This window comes from Cercospora kikuchii (genome assembly GCF_019650295.1).
Source record: "Cercospora kikuchii DNA, contig_00005, whole genome shotgun sequence".
Taxonomy (NCBI): Eukaryota; Fungi; Ascomycota; class Dothideomycetes; order Mycosphaerellales; family Mycosphaerellaceae; genus Cercospora; species Cercospora kikuchii.
This window is the reverse complement of record NW_025408586.1, coordinates 3,138,080-3,157,000: the sequence shown is the minus strand read 5'-3', so window position 1 is coordinate 3,157,000 and position 18,921 is coordinate 3,138,080. Positions and strand designations below refer to the sequence as shown.

The 18,921-nt window shown below is 52.2% G+C and overlaps 5 protein-coding genes across 5 annotated transcripts; 2 read left to right on the top strand and 3 right to left on the bottom strand.

Annotated features, from left to right (window-relative positions):
* Positions 1–1,058: 1,058 nt before the first annotated feature.
* Positions 1,059–10,730, top strand: CKM354_000895600 (uncharacterized protein; the record flags this gene model as incomplete). Its single annotated transcript, XM_044804357.1, has 1 exon — positions 1,059–10,730. The coding sequence occupies one exon, from the start codon at positions 1,059–1,061 to the stop codon at positions 10,728–10,730; it is 9,672 nt and encodes a 3,223-aa protein (XP_044660292.1).
* A 1,545-nt stretch (positions 10,731–12,275) lies between these two features.
* Positions 12,276–12,844, bottom strand: CKM354_000895500 (uncharacterized protein; the record flags this gene model as incomplete). Its single annotated transcript, XM_044804356.1, has 2 exons — positions 12,276–12,512; positions 12,563–12,844. 2 exons carry the CDS (start codon positions 12,842–12,844, stop codon positions 12,276–12,278), a joined length of 519 nt encoding a protein of 172 aa, XP_044660291.1.
* A 1,329-nt stretch (positions 12,845–14,173) lies between these two features.
* On the bottom strand, positions 14,174–14,917 carry CKM354_000895400 (uncharacterized protein; the record flags this gene model as incomplete). The annotated part of the gene is made up of 2 exons (XM_044804355.1): positions 14,174–14,682; positions 14,779–14,917. The coding sequence occupies 2 exons, from the start codon at positions 14,915–14,917 to the stop codon at positions 14,174–14,176; spliced, it is 648 nt and encodes a 215-aa protein (XP_044660290.1).
* Positions 14,918–15,520: 603 nt separating this feature from the next.
* Positions 15,521–17,435, bottom strand: CKM354_000895300 (uncharacterized protein; the record flags this gene model as incomplete). The annotated part of the gene is made up of 3 exons (XM_044804354.1): positions 15,521–16,076; positions 16,138–16,678; positions 16,739–17,435. 3 exons carry the CDS (start codon positions 17,433–17,435, stop codon positions 15,521–15,523), a joined length of 1,794 nt encoding a protein of 597 aa, XP_044660289.1.
* Positions 17,436–18,091: 656 nt separating this feature from the next.
* CKM354_000895200 (uncharacterized protein) lies at positions 18,092–18,900 on the top strand (the record flags this gene model as incomplete). Its single annotated transcript, XM_044804353.1, has 3 exons — positions 18,092–18,149; positions 18,200–18,456; positions 18,511–18,900. 3 exons carry the CDS (start codon positions 18,092–18,094, stop codon positions 18,898–18,900), a joined length of 705 nt encoding a protein of 234 aa, XP_044660288.1.
* Positions 18,901–18,921: the final 21 nt, after the last annotated feature.

Sequence of the window (18,921 nt, the reverse complement as noted above, 5' to 3'; positions counted from 1 at the left end):
CGCGATCAGTCGACGCCGATGCATGGACGGATGTGGCGTCGCAAGGCATCTTTCACAACCCGTAGCCAGCGCTACAAGAGCAATCTGTACGCGATGGAATCGCCCGAGGGTTTTCACATGGTCCTACAAGGTATTGGCGTGTGTCGGTGCCAGATGACCTGATCTAGCGACGCCATTTGCGTTGAATAATCGCAGTATCATGCACCATCTTCATGAAAGGCCTCATTGCACCGATCGAGAATTCTTTGGCCATGATTCGTCCTTTGTGGTGATAATCTCCTCCTCCACTTCAAGCTCCCGCAGTTGCAAAATTTCTTCGATCTGCATTCATGCGACTTCTGCCTCTCAAGCTTTACAGTTCAGCTATGTCAGGCCACGGCGGAGATCGACTACGCCCACCCGCGAGGGATTCATGGTTCTCCGACAGCGTCCGGACGACGCCTCAAAGCAGTTCCACGAACATCCGACAGAAAGTCCTGTTCTCCCACAGACACTCGATGCAGACTTCGGAGTATATCATGATATGCGCAACTATGGCAGCGCCGAGCTCAGTTTTCGGACTGTGTCCCGAGCTTGATCCCCGAAACATGCACAGCAATTCTTCGACTTCAGCCCCAAGCACCGGGCAATCCCAGATGATCCTGCATCAGGTTCATGGAACTCAAAATTTTGCTCTTGTGTCCAATTCCTGACGCCTGGTGCACAGCTGTGTGATCTGATGGCACCACCCAAAGGCGTGGGTCCACCGCAACAGGGTGGTACCACCAGGACAACCATCTTCTGTGTGACCATACCCCGACCAGACGACCATCAACAAGACCAGAACGCATCGCGTAACCAGCAAAGCTGTGTTTACGTGATGTTGGATGTCATTCGTGCCGAGAGGAACAACACTTGGAGGACTGCAGGTTGCAATCACCTCCGCAGCCCTCTCGATCACATGACAAGCAAGCAACTGGAACGTCGTCTATCGGTCGATCAATCCAGTGAGGAAGACATCATTGCTCTTCCTCTGCGCGAACCATAAGTTTCCAAGTACACCTGAATAGAACGCAGACATGGCGGAACAGACTGTACGAATGGCGCGCAAAGACTCGCCAACCGATAGCGTATTCAACGATGCCGACAAGAACAAGGTGCTCGGGGCCACCACTCGCTTCGATGGGACTCTCTCCTCTGCATCGGGTCCAGCTGCTTTCTCATTGCTTCGTACAGATGACGTTGAAGCTTTGGTCGAGCGAGCGGCGGCAGATCTCAAAGTCGACACAGCCGAAATCGAAGACATGTACCCGGCTTCACCTACTCAGCATGACCTCTGGGCGTTATCGACGAGACGACAAGGTGCGCAGACAACGAACACTACTTTCAGACTCTCCTCGCAGGCCGATGCGGAGTCTCTACAAAAGTGCTGGCACGAAGCTGCTCAACGTCTTCTTATCCTGAGAACTGGACTGCTGGCCATACCAGGCAAGGGAACGTACGCTGTGCTCCTCAGGACCTCTCAGTCGTCGCGTGTGCTATCATCCATCCAGTTGAATGACAAATTGTTGACTTGGAGCTTCCACCCTGCTGTCATCGATCAGACTGTGATGGAGATGGCGGTCGAAACGATCATGGCTTTGTGGAAACATCATGAACCTCGCTCATTTCTGTCGCATGCTCGATTTGTGCAGCACATGCAGACCCTACAGTTAAAACAAGAAAAATCATCAAGACTTTTCTGGTACTCTGAACTTGGCGACGAGATCTTCCAGCCATTTCCATCAGTTGCTTCGACTACAGCTGTGCCGTCTCCGAGCTGCTCAGTCCAGTCCAGCTTCCAACAACCTCGTTACGAAGGAGATGTCCCATTCGCTTCTCTGATGAAAGCTGCATTCGCCATACTGCTGAGTCAACACGCGAACGCTGAATGTGTTGTCTTTGGCGACGTTCGACCGCGACGTTCCCATCCAGCAGTTGATCCGTATCTCATTGCTGGGCCCACCCAAGCCACTGTTCCCTTGGCAGTCAACGTGGACTCTACTTCCAGCGTGAAAAGCTTCCTCGAACGTATTCACGACCAAGTTGCATCTTCAGCGCAACATGAGCAAGTTGGTCTGGCGAAGATCCGCTCTTATCTACCTCAAGTCTCTCAGAGCAATGTCGAATTTCAAAGTCTTCTGATGATCCAGCCGCCAGAGTCATTGGCCTTGCGAGAAGCGAGAGAATTGTGGAATATAGAGGTTGATGTCGCCTCTTACTTCACTCACGCACTGGTCTTCTCCGTTATACTAGAGGAAGGCGCTGTGCATGTCAGAGCTTATTTCGACCCGTCGATCATCGGCCAAGGACATGTTGAGCAGATGCTCTCCCACTACGCTCGGATCAGTGAAGCCTTGGCTGCAGCTACGGAAGAGACTTGCTGTGGAGATATTCAATTATTGAGTTTAGCTGATCTGGCTCCCCAGATCCAGGAGACGGAAGACCAGCAAAAGGATAGGATACTAAGAGGCCATGAGAGCTCGATCATTGAACATGTCATCACACATGTTGAGCAACAGCCTGAAGGTTGTGCTGTCAGTGCTTGTGACGGCTCTTTGACCTACCGCGAGCTTGTCAGACACGCGAATGCTATGGCGCAGTTGCTCATGGATCGAGGCGCCAGGAGTGGAGACTGTGTAGCGATTGCGTCCGAGAAGAGCCATCTTGTACCCGTCTTCATCCTCGCTGTTCTTCGTGCTGGCGCACATTTCCTATTGTTAGACGCCGAGCAACCCACAGAGCGGCTTCTGGCGCAATTGAAGCAAGCACCGGTCCGCATTATCGTTTGCTCTCCATCACAGCGGGATCGATTCCGGGATTTGGCGACCCAGCGACCTTCCCTGGTCTTTCTGGATGCTACGCTAACTCAGCCATTCAGTCCTCACTGTTACAGAACTTTTCCCGATATCGACCTGGACGACGATGCATACATCATATTTACCAGCGGAACGACGGGTAACCCCAAAGGCATCAGAATCACGCATCGCAACGTCACAACAGCCTTGTACCACACTACACGGGCTGTAAGCCTCACAAAAGACGACCGTGTGCTTCAGTACAGCCGTTACAGCTGGGACGTTGGTATTCTAGAATTGCTCGGCACACTCTTGGTCGGCGCACGAATTTGCATGCCACCCGAGTCGACCTTACTATCTCCGCCCGCACTTGAGGCATTCATCCATCGGGAACGCATATCATTCTTGATGGTGACACCGACAGTGGTCCGCTTCATCAATCCAGCAGCCGTCCCGTCAGTGAAAACAGTCGCTTTGATAGGCGAGGCAATGAGCACGGAATTGCAGGAGCGATGGGCAGCTCGGACACGATTATTCAACGCCTATGGTCCGGCCGAGTGCTCCATCGTCGCCGCTGTTAGCCTGGTTAGGCCAGACAGTTCATCTGTGCGACTTGAAAGCATAGCAAACACCAAGTTGTGGGCCGTCAATCGCGAGAACCTCGGGCTGCTAACACCTCCCGGAGAAGAGGGCGAACTGCTCATAGAAGGTCCTATCGTAGGCAAAGGTTACATTGGCACAGCTCAAGGTGGCTTCTGTCAGAGTCCTAAATGGCTCACTGACTTTCGGGGCGGAAACTCGTCACAAGTGTATCGCACCGGTGATATCGTGCGTCTACGATCGGACGGCAGCCTCGAATTCGTTGGAAGAAAGGACTTGCAAATCAAGATCAGCGGACAGCGTGTGGAATTGCTCGACATCGAAGCTCAGGTGAAGAGCGTTTTGCCAGAATTCGAGACTGTCGTGGAGGCATTCAAAGACGAGCAGGGCTCGACTGCCATTGTCGCGTTCGTTTGCTGTACACCAGCAACCTGCGTGGATCAAAGGCCATTGAAGGGACTGATCGTGGCCGAAGATGAAGCGGAGCGAATGCACAAGTTCTCCGAGATTGTCACGACTGCTCGAGGCAGACTGAAGCACATCATGCTTGAAGGAGCAGTACCAAAGGTATTCGTGCCCCTCCACGCTCTCCCGGTATCGAGCGGTGGCAAGGCGCAGCGATCCATACTAAAACAATTCAAACTTGATGCAGCCGCTACGGTTAGCCAAATGAAAGCGGTCGCCAGAGTTGAAAGAGCCAAAGCGCAGGTAGAACAACTCGATCCAATTCAGCATCGCCTCCGGCAGTTATGGGCAAGGGTGCTCAAGATAGACCCCGACCTGATCGACGTTGACGACGAGTTTAGCTCCTTGGGCGGCGACTCTATCAAGCTGATGCAGTTGGTCGCAGAGCAAGAGGCTCGTGAGTTGGGACTCAGCATTCCCGACATGCTCGAGTATGGAACAATACGGCGGTGGTGCAGCGCGCGTCACGAGCGAGCACAAGCAGGTCACAGATTACACCGAGAAAACGCTCAGGATAGCAAGCCGCAGTATGCGCAGCTTGTTCCGCTGGCGGCAGAGCTTCTCCAAGTCGACGCCCAGGAGATCGAAGAGATATATCCTTGCACGGCGTTGCAGAGCGAGCTAGTGGCCTTGTCTGCTCGAGACCACGATTCGTACTGGGTGAATTTCACGTATCCCGAGACTCTGCGTCCGCGCGACTGCTCACGCTTCAGAAACATCTGGGCGTCCGCAGAAGCGCTTGCTCCTATCCTACGTACAAGGATAGCTCTGCTTGGCGACGAGAGCGAGCCGATGCAGATCGTCCTGAAGCGGGGGCACAACATTGCTGGCGCGGACGAAGCCTCGAATAATGCAAACACGCACTCACTCATGGAAGGGGCACCGTTATTATATCCATCTTTCCAGCCAGTCACTGGAGGTCACGTCTTCCAAGTGAGAATGCATCACTCGGTCTACGATGGCACCTTCATGGACCTTCTCGCTGGCATCATTGGGGACCTTTTTGATGGAAAGATTCCAGAGCCTCTGACGCCCTTCCGTGACTTCATCGCCGATCATGACAGTAGCAGTGAGGAGTGTTGCAATTTCTGGCGGACACAGTTGGATGGTGTCAAGAGCTTGTCCTGGCCGCCACGCCCAGAGACTGGCTATCCCCAGACTGATCTGAGATACCAAACCTCTTTTGCCCTCACCAGCCCTGCAGATGGCAAACCGATCTGTTCTCCGGCCGTCATCGTCCGCACTGCCTGGTCGATACTTTTGAGAACTGTCAATGGGGTGGAAGATATCACCTTCGGAGAAGTCTTCAGCGGTCGAGTATCAACATCCAGCACGGCAGCCAGAGCAGCAGGCCCCACTATCACGACTATTCCTGTACGTGTGCCAGTACCCAGTACGAGCACAGTAGGAGCGCTTGTCAACACCGTGCAGCACTACCACAATCGATCAATGCAATTCCAGCAAATGAGCCTACATCGCATTGCAAGCTTGCTCCCTTCTCAGGAAAGGTCGGCCTTGGATCTAACGTCTCTGCTCATTATCAACAGCGAGGTTCAAACCGACGTTTCGCAAGGGGAGCAAGTAGTGATGTGGGAGTACGATAAGACTGGTCCGCCATTGAAACATCCTTACCCTCTGGTCTTGGATTGCACGCTGTCTGACAACGAAGTCCAACTTCTCTTCATATATGACTCCTCCCTCATAACTGTAGCACAGGTAGCTTTAGCAGGGAAGGATCTTGCGACCATCATGACGCAGCTGATGAGCGCCACCCGCGATACGCCAATCGAAAGTCTCGAACAGAGCTGCAAAAATGTCTTATCCTACGCCACGAAAAGCTTGAAACAGGATATGCCGTTGCTCAGCGAAAATGCTCCGGCGAAAGAAGCCACCGATGCTGATGGGACTCTCTCGTCGACTGCTTTGAAAATTCGTGATGTCTGGTCCGCGGTCTTGAAGAAAGACGCCGCGAGCATCACGGGCCAAGAGAACTTCTTTCGCTCTGGCGGCAACTCGATATCGGCCATCCGCCTGAGCTCTGGTGCGAAGGCCGTGGGTCTTACCCTCAGTGTTGTGCAAATCTTTCGGTCGCCAACCTTGGAGGGTATGGCTACCGCTGCCGATGCCGCATCTTCGACTACACAACCACTACCAGGACAGCTGGAGAGATCCGCGCCTTTCGCACTGATCGACGAAAGTCTTAAAGACTTGATACTCCGTACTGCAGCATCTGCATGCGATGTACATGTTCAAGACATTGAGGATGCGTATCTGTGCACTCCTATGCAGAAGGGTATGCTTGCATCGAGCCAGACGGTACAGCAGATGGCCTATGTGCAGACCAGACGCTTTCTGCTGTCCTCAGACGTGGACGTGCCAAGACTGTTCAGAGCACTCATTCAAGTGATTCACGAGCGTCCAATCCTTCGCACGCGGATAATTGATGCGGGTGCCGATGGGTTGTACCAAGTCGTTCTGCGTTCACACCTCTGTAGGCCAACTTTCGTATCCGACACAGACGAGTACGAAGAGACACTGGACGGAGTGTACGGCAAAGAATTAACCAAGATCGTCATCGCAGACACAACTCTGACCTGGATTGCTCATCATGCTACATACGACGGCGATTTGCAGGCAGTGATCGAAAGTGACATTGCAGAAGCATACGCTGGAGGAAGTATCAATCAAGGCATCCCCTTCAGCAAATTCGTCGAGCATTTGCAAAGCTCTCAAAACCAGTCGGCCGCGAAAGATTTCTGGATATCTTATCTGGCTGATTCTGTCACACCAAACTGGCCATCGTCATCCACAATGACTCCTCGTTCTGACCAGCCTGAGCTAGGTCATTGCACCTATAGACAGTCTATTCCCACTTCTTGCAGTACAGAGCACACTGCCTTCACTCAAGTCAAGCTTGCCTTGGCACTCCTGCTCCGGCAGTACACCGAGTCCGACCATGTCCTGTTCGCAACAGTGCTAGCAGGCAGGGAGCATAGCGATCAGCTGGGTCAAGGCCCAATTCTTGGTCCAACATTGACTACTGTGCCCGTCCATACGATGATCGATGGCGAGGACAGCTTGTCCCAAACAATGACTGGCATCCAGCAAGCAGCAACGGACATGATGGCGTTTCAGCACACAGGACTGGCCAAGGTCAAAGAATTTGTTCGAGATGGGGTCGACCTGGCTTCAGATAAGCTCACCCTATTGGTCTTCCAGTCCGAACAGAGCGGGCAACGGAAAAGCCTGGAGTCGCTCGGACTACAAGAGCTCAACCCGGACGCTTCAGATATGCAAACACAAGACTTTCCTCTTGTCGTCGAGACTGTGTTGAGTGAAGATCAGCTAACGCTGCGCATACACTACAACACAACTCTGCTCTCTTCTCACGAATGCGAGCTTTTTGCACGACAATTGGCCCATGTCATTGGCATCGTACGCTACAGTGAGCCGGGCAAAGCGCTGAGCAGTCTAGATCTCGTCAGTCCAGACGAGAGGGCTCTACTTGCTGACTGGTCTGGCACTGACATACAAGACGACTTGCCCACTCCTCACGAGCGCCTGATGACCTGGGCCCAACGAGACCCACGATCTCGCGCAATTCAGGCTTGGGATGGCAATATCACTTACGCAGACCTGATTGTGCAGTCACACAGACTTGCTGCACACCTGCAATCGCGGGGCGTCCGCCCAGGCTCGATAGTCACATTCTGCATGAATAAATCCAAAATTGTCGTCTTGCTGATGTATGCCATCTGGAAAGCCGGAGCATCGTGGACGCCGTTGGATTCGCGGGATCCTGAAAGTCGTTTACAAGAGTCTATCAAGCGACTTGGAGCAGCTTTGTTTGTGACGAATCTGCCACATCTTGAGAATCTCGTTCCAGAGCGCACGATGCTTCTCGCTGATAATTTTGATGTTCAACAACTGCCTTCAGCGTCTCATGGCCCCAGGCTGTGTTCCGAGCGCGATGGGACAACTGACAGGACAAGGCCGGCATATACTCTGTTCACATCCGGATCCACGGGTACGCCCAAAGCAGTCGTGATCTCCCACAAAGCTCTGATTGCGTCTGCGGCAGCTGCAGGTCGTGGCATGGGCCTCAACGAGACTAGCCGTGTGCTGCAGTCCACTCGGTTCACATTCGATCCATTCGTCACGGAAATCGTTGCAACGCTATATCATGGTGGGTGTGTTTGCATGCCCCAAGAAGACGAGTGTAGCAGTAACTTCTTTGGCACTGCGGAGCGCTGTGGTGCGAATTGGGTTGCTCTGACTCCAAGTGTTCTCAAGACGCAGCCTGTACCTTCTTCAGCGGGTCCAATCAAGCGCATGATACTTGGAGGAGAGCCTGTGAGGCCTTCGGTCTTATCACCATGGCTGGAACGACTGCCCGGGTACGTCGTGTATGGTTTGACCGAAACGTCAGTGGCAAATTCTTGCGGATTGATTGACCACAACAATGGCCAGACATTCGACGGCTCTGTCTTGCCCAAACCGTTTTCGGGCAGGTTCTGGATTGTCGACTTTGCTTGCGAAGATGTGCCGAAGCTAGTTCCTAGAGGATGCTCGGGAGAATTGCTGATCGAAGGATGCATTCTGGCAAATGGATATTGGCAAGATGACAAGAAGACGGAGGCTGCTTTCATCGAAGTCCATGCGTCATGGCCATTCGATCGCCGCTCAAACGCCAGCAAGAAGCGTGTGTTTCGCACAGGAGATCGAGCTAGGCACCTACCAGATGGGTCTGTCCAACTTCTTGGCCGCAAAGATCACCGGATCAAGATTTCTGGCCAGCGAGTGGAGCTGGGAGAGGTCGAGCACTGGCTAGGGCAAGCTTTGCCTCAACTGACTGCCATTGTTGAGCCCGTTCTCTACCGAAACATGACCGAGCCTCGTCTGACAGTCTTCGTCGTCTCAGATCGACCAGAAGATACCGAGCAGGAGTCCGGTCTTCTGCAAGCTCGCAATACCTCCGACGCCGTGGAACGAGCACGCCTTCTCGAAAGAGCCCAAGCCATCATGCGTCAACATCTACCGCCGTACATGGTGCCTACATGTTTGTATCATATCTCACGAGTTCCGCTGAATCGTACTGGAAAGCGTGACCGAGCGACCCTGGCAACCTGGACGCGGGACATTGACTATCAGCCTCCACACGGAACGCATTCTGATCACGCTCAGCCATACGCAACAAACAGTCGTGAGCAAGACTTAAAGCTACTATGGGCCGAAATACTGGGTGTCAACGCGCGAGATATCAGCTCAGACTCATCGTTCACGGATCTCGGTGGTGACAGTATCTCTGCGATGCGTTTGGTGTCTCTGGCTCGGAAGCACGGCATGACTATGCTCGTTCGACAAGTCCTTGCTACACCTCGACTCTGCGATATGGCTCGATTGCCATACCATAATGATACGGAAGGCAGTGCAGAGAAAGAGATCCGGCCGTTTGAATTACTGGATGGCGATGTTCGGGAGCGAATTCGGGAGACGGTACAGGCTAATGCCGGCCTTGATTGGCAGACGGTGGAAGACGCCTATCCTCTCACAGACCGGCAGGCCCATTATCTACGTCTGTGCCTCGCCACTCCCGGTGGTGGCTGCACCCAATTCTGCTTCTCTCTCGAGCGTGCCTGTGTCGATCTGAGCATCTCCTTGGTGCAAAGGGCTGTACGTGAAGTCTGCCGGGCTCACGAAGTGCTACGAACATTCTTGGTCGAGTCTTCCAGAGAAGAGTACTATCAGATAGTGACGAGCCCGAGTGCGATCTCGCGGGAGCCGTGCTCAATTTATACGGGAAATCTGGAAGAGGCGCAAGAGATGGAGGCGGTGGCGGTGCATCAGCCGCTGGGAATGCCAACATCTCGCTTTGCTGTCTTCTGCGAACGCGGCAGGCCGAAGTTGCTGATTGTCACAGCAAATCATGCAGTCTACGATGGATGGTCGCTGCAGAATCTGGCACGAGTACTGAAACGTGCTTTGAGGTGCGGTAGTGACCCACCACTCGTCTCTCCTCCCGACTATCATATGCGAGACGTGGTCCATCGAGCCCTTCGATGCCGTGCATCTTCGGAATCGGCGGACTTTTGGACACAGCACTTAGCTCCCGCCAGTCCACTGGCTTTGCACAAGCACGATGCCGATCGTGACCCACTTCCGGTGACTATAGGGTTGCTCTCCTCGACGTGGGCTATGCCGTCTTCGCATTCCACAAGCATTTATACATTGTCTACTGCCATTCACGCCGCTCTCGCGCTGGCGACGCGGGAAATGACGGGCTCACCAAGCCCCATAATACAGACGATATCGACTGGCCGAAGTTCGGGTGCCGTGGGAATCCCCGAATTCATCGGTCCAGCTATTGCACTAATACCACTGTGCGTCCAACTTCAAGATGACAAAGGCATCGACTTGCCTCTTGAAGATGTCTTGAAACGAATTCAGTTCTTCCTCCACGCGGAATGCAATCGTCACGAGCTCTACGGCATGAAAGAAATAGCTACGCTGAGCGACCACGCGAAGAATGCATGCAAAGCTGCCACGACCCTCTACGTACATCCCACGTCGTTTTTGATGGATGTGAATGGGGACAAGGGGAAAAATGCCGGCGCTCAAGATACTGATGTAGTAGAAGCTAATGGAGAGAGCCTTCGTCTTCAGCATGCTCGCTTGATCGGCAACGAGGGGCAGCCACTTGTCGTTGAGTGTACTCCACACGGACTTGTTCGGACGATCAAAGTCGAAATTCGGTTTGATCCAAACTACTTCACCGCGTGCGATGCCCGAAAGTTGATGGAGAGCCTCCAAACAGCGTTTGAGCGGTGCTCTCAAGCCAGTGGCTTGTGATTCATCTCCGGAGTTAGGGTGCCACACTCACGTACGAAATGGGGACGCTACGCAATGCTTTCAGGTAGAGGACTGCTGCGGCATATCGATCAGCGGGCAAACTTGAATCGACCCTGTCGAAGCAGCAGATGTCCACATGGTTGTAGAATCTCCCTGCGTTAGTGATAATCAATGTGTCACTTGCTGTCTGCTCCGTCATTGTAGCCTGTAGGCAGGGATGGTAGTATGCTTACTTGTCGACTCCATGGCAACCATTATGCTAAGTTACACTTCACATAACTGCTGCTACCTGTCAACGAGTCCGGACTGGCAACATTGAAACCGCAACCGGCCCACGAATTATGATGAGTTGTAGGTATTGCACCCAACAATAGATACGATATTTTCTATTGAGTTTCTATTGAGAGGGAGCTTCCGGCACAGCTTCACCTCCCTTATACTATGCTTGCCACAGAGAGGCAGCTCCCACTTAGAGTTATCTGTTCAAGCAGCGCGCTCGCTGTTAGAAGTCATAGTAAATGCTGCTGAGTAAAGCTTCTGTTTTACGGGCGATCACGTTCCCTTTCTGTTGCTAGAGCCTCTAATGTAGTGGCAGAGACTAATAGGGACAGCGGACTTGGGGCTATTGAAGTTTTCACTTATTCGGAGGAAGAATTGACTGAACCGGGACTAGCTTCTTATCGTCGCCTTGATTGTGGTGTTACCCGACGGCAAGGTTGAGAGTGAGTAAAAGAGATCAAAAAGCCCAATTTTCGAGAAGTCGCGCAAGTAATCCGCACGAAAATTGTGCTTGCCGTTGCAGTCACAATGCTTGCTGGTGAGAGGCAACTTCCGTCCTCCCTTCACTTCCCTCACATTATCGTTGCCATTAGCAGGGAATCGGGAGCTCCCCACTGTGCTCCACCTCCCTCACGCTATGTTAGCTATTGGTAGGGAGCTCTTGATCAAGCTTCATCTTTTTCACACTATGCTTGCCAATGAGAGAGAGCTCTGAATCAAGCCTCACCTTTCTTACACTATGCTTGCCAATAAGAGAGAGCTTCCTACTCAGCGTTATCTGCCAGACCTGCTAGCTGTTACTAGGGCCTTTGGAATAGTGGTAGAGATCAAAGAGACAGCCGGAGTAGGGCTGTTAAAATTTCACTTATCAAGGGAAGAATCCACTGAACTTGAGCCATCTTCTTATCATTGCTTTGATACGTGGTGTCCCAAGATTCTCTGCCAATATAACATAATGAAATGACATTCTTCCACGGCCCAACAATATGTGAACGACTAGTTCATACCTTTGGGCGTTGCAGCAGGTTCGCCGAAAGGTGACCAGAGTTCACTCGCCCCGGCCATGTATTTCCGCTTCCGTGGCCCTTCTGCAAGTCCAATGTCCACGGCATTTGCTGCTGTCCCATCGGTCATCAGCCTATGCAAATGCATGTCGAGAGGTGCTTTCAGTGGGCTATCACTGTCCCAGAAGTCGCTGGCTTTGATTGCCATTGCCTGTATCTCCGTGCAAGGGAGGTCGATGTTTGCGAGGTGGGTTATTGGTTTTCAATCTTTCAGCAAACCCTCGTAATCTGATCGTGGTGCTTGTCCGAGTGCATGAGTTATACCGCGACGCTTGAAACGCACCAGCGGCGGTCCTTGCCATGGTACGCCCCAGTCCTCGTCCGTGTCGTCGTTGCAGATTCTCGGTACCTTAGAGGTATCGACGCGTCCATTCCGTTCAAATGGTAAACGCATCGAAGTTTCGACAACAGCCCGGGGTAGGCTTTCAGCGTCGGCATCCTATTACGAGGTTAGTCTCGCACTTGCAATCAAGGATCTGGTTGACTTACTGGTACGATAGTACGACGGCGTTTGATTCGAGGGAGAGGCTCTTTGTCGTTACGGCTTTCGGCGTCCTCTCGAGGATTTCGCCACCCGCCTCCCCTCTCTCGGACAGTGACACCGTGTGGCACCTTGCGCTTGGCGTCACTTATCCACGACGGCTCGAGTATCGTTCGTTGGACCTGATCCGGCCATGAATCCTTTGTCTGTTGCGTGGAGAGGAATTTGATGTGTTCCTTCGTCGTTCGCTCTTGGTGACCCCAATACGTGGTCGCAGCCGTATAGCGCATTGGACTTGGCTTATGACCTCTGAAATGCTCCTCGCACCAGCCTGTTCGAGTAGCACGTTCATTGAGCGATGCGTCTGCGCTATAGATGCACTCTGATTTCAGTTGTGGTAGCGACGTGTGGTTGTGAACATTCTCTTGTCTGTCCTTGGGCTGTGCGTTGTGGGCCCCCTCTCGATGCTTCCACAACTTTCGTTCTACTATTGACACCGATCGCGGGGTATGGTAGATTTCGTATTTTTCGTGAAAGAATGAGGTGTGCTCACGGCCGTCGGCTGTCTTTATCACCTGCCATGGCAAATCCGGTCGAGAGCGTGCGTACTCCGGTGTAACTGTAGCAGTCCACTTGCTATGATTCGAGCCGACCCATACGTGATCCTTTATGAGAGGATGTTTTGAAGTGGCGGTCTTATGACAGAAACTGATTGTCTCAGTAGAGCCGTGCACAGCGACAGGAGTCAGCATTACCAATTCCTCTAGTGAGAGGTCCTTCGCAACGAACTCTGCCGTAGATGATTTTTTCCTCGATGTGTCAAGCGGGTCGAGGCTCAGCAGAAGTTGTGGATAAGGCTCTGGAAGCTTGGGTGCGGCGGGTACCCATCGCAATGCCTAAGACGACGCGTCGGCTTCTTCTGTAACGTAGCGCCCCATCGTGACCGCGTGGTGCAGATCAGCGAAGAGAGGTTCACCGGCGAAGAAGAGCGCAGTAGTGAGCTAAGTAAAGATAAAGAGTTCAAGCCGGTCGACGTCGTGGAACAGCAAGTGCATAGCAGCTTGCCGCGGAAAACGGGCACGACTCTAAAGTAAGGACGCGACGGACTTACATTGTTCAGGAGGCAACTGCAAACCGCGGGTCACTGCGGATAGACATGTAACGAGCTGCTCGACTGCTTACACCAGATGAATGAGGATTGATCTGCGCGGTCTAGAGTGGGTAGTTCAGCTTGCGTTTTGGTAATAATGTTGGCGCTCGCGACGTGTGGTTGTGAACTTTTTCTTGCTTGTCCTCGGGCTGTGCGTCGTAGGCCCTCTCTCGGTGCTTCTACGACTTCCGTTCTCCCGTTGGCCACGACCGTGGGTTATGGTGCATCTCGTAGTCGTGACTACCTCCGAATGCAAACAGCTCTGAGTGCAACCCTCTAAGCAGATCGGCTCTCGATCCATGACAAGCTTGGCTCATTGGCTTAGCGACCTGCGGTTGCACTCAAAGGTAGTTGCAGTCAGAGGTAGCTGCGGTTATTTGCCGTTATATTGCGCTGCGAACGTTGTACCAAATGAAAGATAGAACAAAACATCCGACGTAATGCCGTTCGTCTATATTTAAAGTCGTGCTCAACCACTGTTCTCTCTAAGCCACCGCTCCACTACACAACGGACTTGCTGACATCTGCTCTCCTTCTCTTCGTACGATTGCACCATGAAATTAATATATCGTGCTGCACGATCCAAGATGGCACCCTTAGTATTCGCTTGACTTCTCCCCGCCTGCTCGTCCCCATCGAAATCATCGGGTATCCGCTTCTGCAGCTCCCGTATCTTCTCGTTGACCGTGGACCGGTATCGTCTTTCTACCGCCGCGTGTGGCCGACTCGAGTAGAATGTCTTCTTGCCATTCGGCTGGGGCAACTGCTTGCCATTTGGTTGGCTGTATTCAGGTGTCGCCAGCTGTCTCACTGGTGAGTCTGGCGTCTCCGGTGTCATCTCGGAGTCAGAATCGTCATCATCATCTTCATCATCATATTTATCGTATGCACACTCAGCGTGGCCGAAACTTCTGCCGGAGCGGTTGGCTTGAGGAAGAGAAGCGATAGCATAGGCCTGCCTGGAGAAGGCCCCCACACCTGACCCTCTGTCAATGGATGCGAATTGAGGACATGATTAGACAAGCTCGGCAGCGTGAGAGACAGATCTACTTTTGCACGATTGCGGCGACTTACCTCGATCCTCGGTGGAAGTGTCTGGGCTCAAAGATTTTGACTTTGCTGTGTGTAGTAACCGCTCAAGAAGAGCTATCTCTTCCCCAGTGATGCTGACGACCGGAGAGCCCGAATTGCGTTGTGTTGTAGCCATCATCATCGCACTGGATAATATAGATTCTAATTCGAATTTCAAGCAGTAAAGAAGTCCAAGTCACACCTGACTGTCACTGGGAGTATTACTGTCGAGATCCCAGTCTAGGACAAGGGACCCTGTGCCTCTCAGCGTGATCTTCTCTTAGTGCCCGGTATCGAAGCCCTCTGCTGCCGAGATTTGGATTGAGAAGGGAAGAAGCAATTTTGTTGATTGTCTTACCGGCGCAGATTATCTTCTACATTACTATACGTCTGGCGAAGAAAGAAACACATCTGATTGCCGTGATCACGGAAGCCGAGCTATCGGGCTCACGTCAAGCAATTGAATAGGCTCGAGACTCCGTGCATCAGCCGCAGATTTTCCCGACACAAGGTTGACTTCACCCTTGTGGCTTTGCGGTGTCGCAATTCTGGGGCTGAACCCGAACTCAGGCATCTGGGGAAGAATCATTATATTGTTCCAACTATTCTTGGCACCTGATAGGGTGGATCCCTGGGACTTCCATCTTACTAAAGTGTCGAGGCAGTCGCTCAGTACAATTTACGGGCGTGTGGGGATGAAACAGGTTGCCTGCTGCGGAATATCTTATGTAGTTCTGCCAGAATATCAATCACCTTTGGCCGCGCTCTCTTCGTATTTGGGTTTCTCATTTTTGGTGATCTTAGCCCAAGGCATCATCAGAGATCCCAAGAGAGTGAGGCATGTTAGTCCCAGAGCCAGATACCAAGCTCCTTTGATAGCCTCGTTGAACACCGAGACAAGCTTTTGCAGATCTTCGCCACTGAACGACGATTTGATCTCGTTGAGGCCCATGTGGGAAACTCCACTAGTATTCCGTCCAGGGAAAAGCCGACGCAGGTCTCTAGCCAGGGAATTCGCAAAGATAGTCTGTCCAAGAGACACAAAGATTGCAGGCCCGAACATTTGCGAGAATAGCACAACAGCTATCCCGAGCGGAACGTCTTCTTTCTTCAATGTCGTCTGCACTGCATTCAAGGGTCCTTGGAAGCCGATGCCGGTCGAAAAGCCTACCATAGCGAGGAAGACTATCAGCTTAGCCAGTGATGTCCTAGGACCCCACGTTGTCACCAGGCCAGCAGACACCGGCATCAAGATCGAACCCGCCAGCGAAAATGGAGTGTAGTAGCCAAAATAGCTCGCTCTGAAGCAACATCAGATCAGTAAAAGCATCATTCGTAGGAAAGAACTCGGGAAACACTGACCCTGCACCTTGGATAAGAAATCCAGCAAGTGTTGCGATGAGGCTCGGAAGCATGAGTAGGCCTGATTTCTGAGGGCTGAAGTCGTGTACGATCTGATAGTATGTTGGAACATAGTACTCCACAATGCTGAGGGATGAAACGCAACCCAGAGCGAATATGAGGCCACTGTAAACGTTTCGATTCTTGATCAGACGTGGTGGGAGAATGCCCTTTTCTCCGGTCCGGGCTGCGTGGAAGGCAAAGACTCCTTGCAAGAACCCAAAAAGAACGAATAGAGCAATAATCGTATGGCTATCCCAGGCGTAAGAGACCCCACCCCAGTTGATCGCTAGAAAGAGAGCCACAAGGCCGCCAGTCATGAGGACCATACCAATGGCGTCCATTTCTTGGAGTAGCGCGATCAATGTCAATGGTTGATCATCTTCCTGTTGTTTTGGGATGTAGGGCAGGAAAAGCAACATTGAGATCAGAGCAGCGACACAGATCGGAACATTTATCCAAAAGCACCAACGCCACGTTGTGTGCTGGACTACCAATCCTCCTAAGTTCAACGTATCAGCCACCTTGAATGCAATTGTTCGAAGATCATCAGGCAACACACCAATAATGGGCCCCAGAATACCAGATAGCATCTCTATTGCCCCAAATATGCCTCCAAGCATCGGACGAAGTCGAGGCGCCACCACCTCCATGATCAAGTTGAAGAACCCAGCAGAACCTCCAGCAATTCCTACTCCAGCAAGAGTTCGGCCAAAGATGAACATTGGCGAGTTCTGAGCCGCAGCGCATACTACAGACCCAACCATGAACGTGAAATTGGACGTCATAAAAACATACTTCGTCGGAAAATGTTTGTAGAGCTTCCCAAACGGGAATTGCATCGCACAGGCGGCCAGTCGATACGCCGTCAGGTACCATCCTATGTCATCCGTACTGTTGAATTCGTCTGTGATGGTTGGAACGCCAGTTGCCAGAATCGTGCTGTCGATGCCACCAACAAGCAGGACAAGGATCAACGCCGCAAATGCCAGCGCAAGCTTCCAACCGCCAGGGTATTGCTGGGTCGTCCCCATTTCGTTCTCTGGTGATTTACAATTTGCACTAGCATCGCACGCGAGTTTGTCGTTGTTGCCTTTGCTCGAATCGTCGTCTTCTCTCTTCTCGCTGAAGTTATCATCACTCTTGTCCAACGATACTGGCGTCGTGGCTTGTCCTGTCTTCTGATCGGATGCATGTTCCACCTTGGTGTCGATCCTGTACTGAGCGCCAGACTTGGCAGGGTTCTTTGCGGAGACCATGATGAGGGCTTTCAAGCGCTGCGTAGTGTCCCGTCGAAGTATTGAGTTTCATGGACGTTTTTGAGGGCATAGCAGCGAAGAGCCTTGTCAGGCGACGATAACAGCTCCATTGGGCAATGTGGACACTGCAACGGATGGCACCATGGGTGGGATCATCGAGTAAAAGAAGGCAATTAGTCATGCGTGATGATCTTGAGCAGACCAGCTCAGCAGTGTCTGGGGTAATGCAGCCTGATCCCAAACCAAGCAAGGGTTGCGGCTCCCGAGCTGTGATTCTCCGGAGCCCCGGGTAAATAAGGTTTGCAGGACCGTGGTGAGTTGTGGCTCTCTCTCTTTCGCTGTCTTCATCGTATGCGTCGTGGTAGATTCAACGGATTCTACAGAGCACGGCCGTAAAGGTTACTGAGCCTGATGTTCAACAGATCCTACGTGAACAACCAATCAGGTTGTCACCTCGAGTGGGCTACGTATTCATCCATGTTGCCCTCCGTACGTCGCAGGCCATCATTAAAGCATGGTCCCAAATAGGGTTCATGCAATGACGAAAGGAAGATGAGTGATCGTGAGGGCAAGTACGTTGCAGATGCGGCCGTCAGGACTGAATGCGAGGTACGATTGTTCAAAAGTTCGCTGTGAAAAGCTAAGTGTATGTGACAATGAATCCCAACGAGTTCGCAGATCTGGGCTTACCGAACGACTCTATGTTCAATGACTGTAAGCGGACCACAAAATCATCATCATGCTTACGCTAAGATGTTCTGCAGTTTCCGTAGACAACCTGTTCACGCTCACGCCAACGTCCGAAGTGAATCCTCAGACTGGAGATGGCGGGACCTGCCAGTTGCCTGTTGAGCCCCAGTTCCCCCAGAACGGGAATACGACTCAAGACTCGACAGCAGACAGCTTGGCGATCATGCTCGATACGGTGGACGAGCAAGCGATTCTCGACTATCTGAAGACACGTGGTGGAGTACGACCGGCATCTCAACGATTGAGAGACGGCGAGAGCAAGGCATCCCAGGTAGAAGGGAAAGCTTACAATGATTCCAGTAACAGATTACTGACAACAAGCCAGAGACCGTCGCCGGTACCTTCAAAACGACGGGATAGTCAGCTAAGAGAGGGACCAGCCGCGGCTACGCCAGGTCGTCCGCATTATGCAGTCGAAAAGCGCTATCGATCAGCGTTGAACACAAAATATGCTAAACTGACCGATGCGGTACTTCAGGACTCTACTCAGCGTATCTGCCAGGCTGCAAATCCGGAATGGAACGTACATGCACTGGAGGGTGGGAACCGCTTGAACAAAAAAGCCACGCTTTCTGCGGCTCTTGATACAATTGATGTTCTGGTTGAGTGCTGTGAGCGCAAAGCTGGCGAACTTGAGGACCTTGAAAAAGGCCGACAAGCAATATCGGCTCAGGCACGAGAACTGGTGGGTCGAGATATCAATTCGGCAACCTAGATCTGTGCTGTGTTTCAAAAA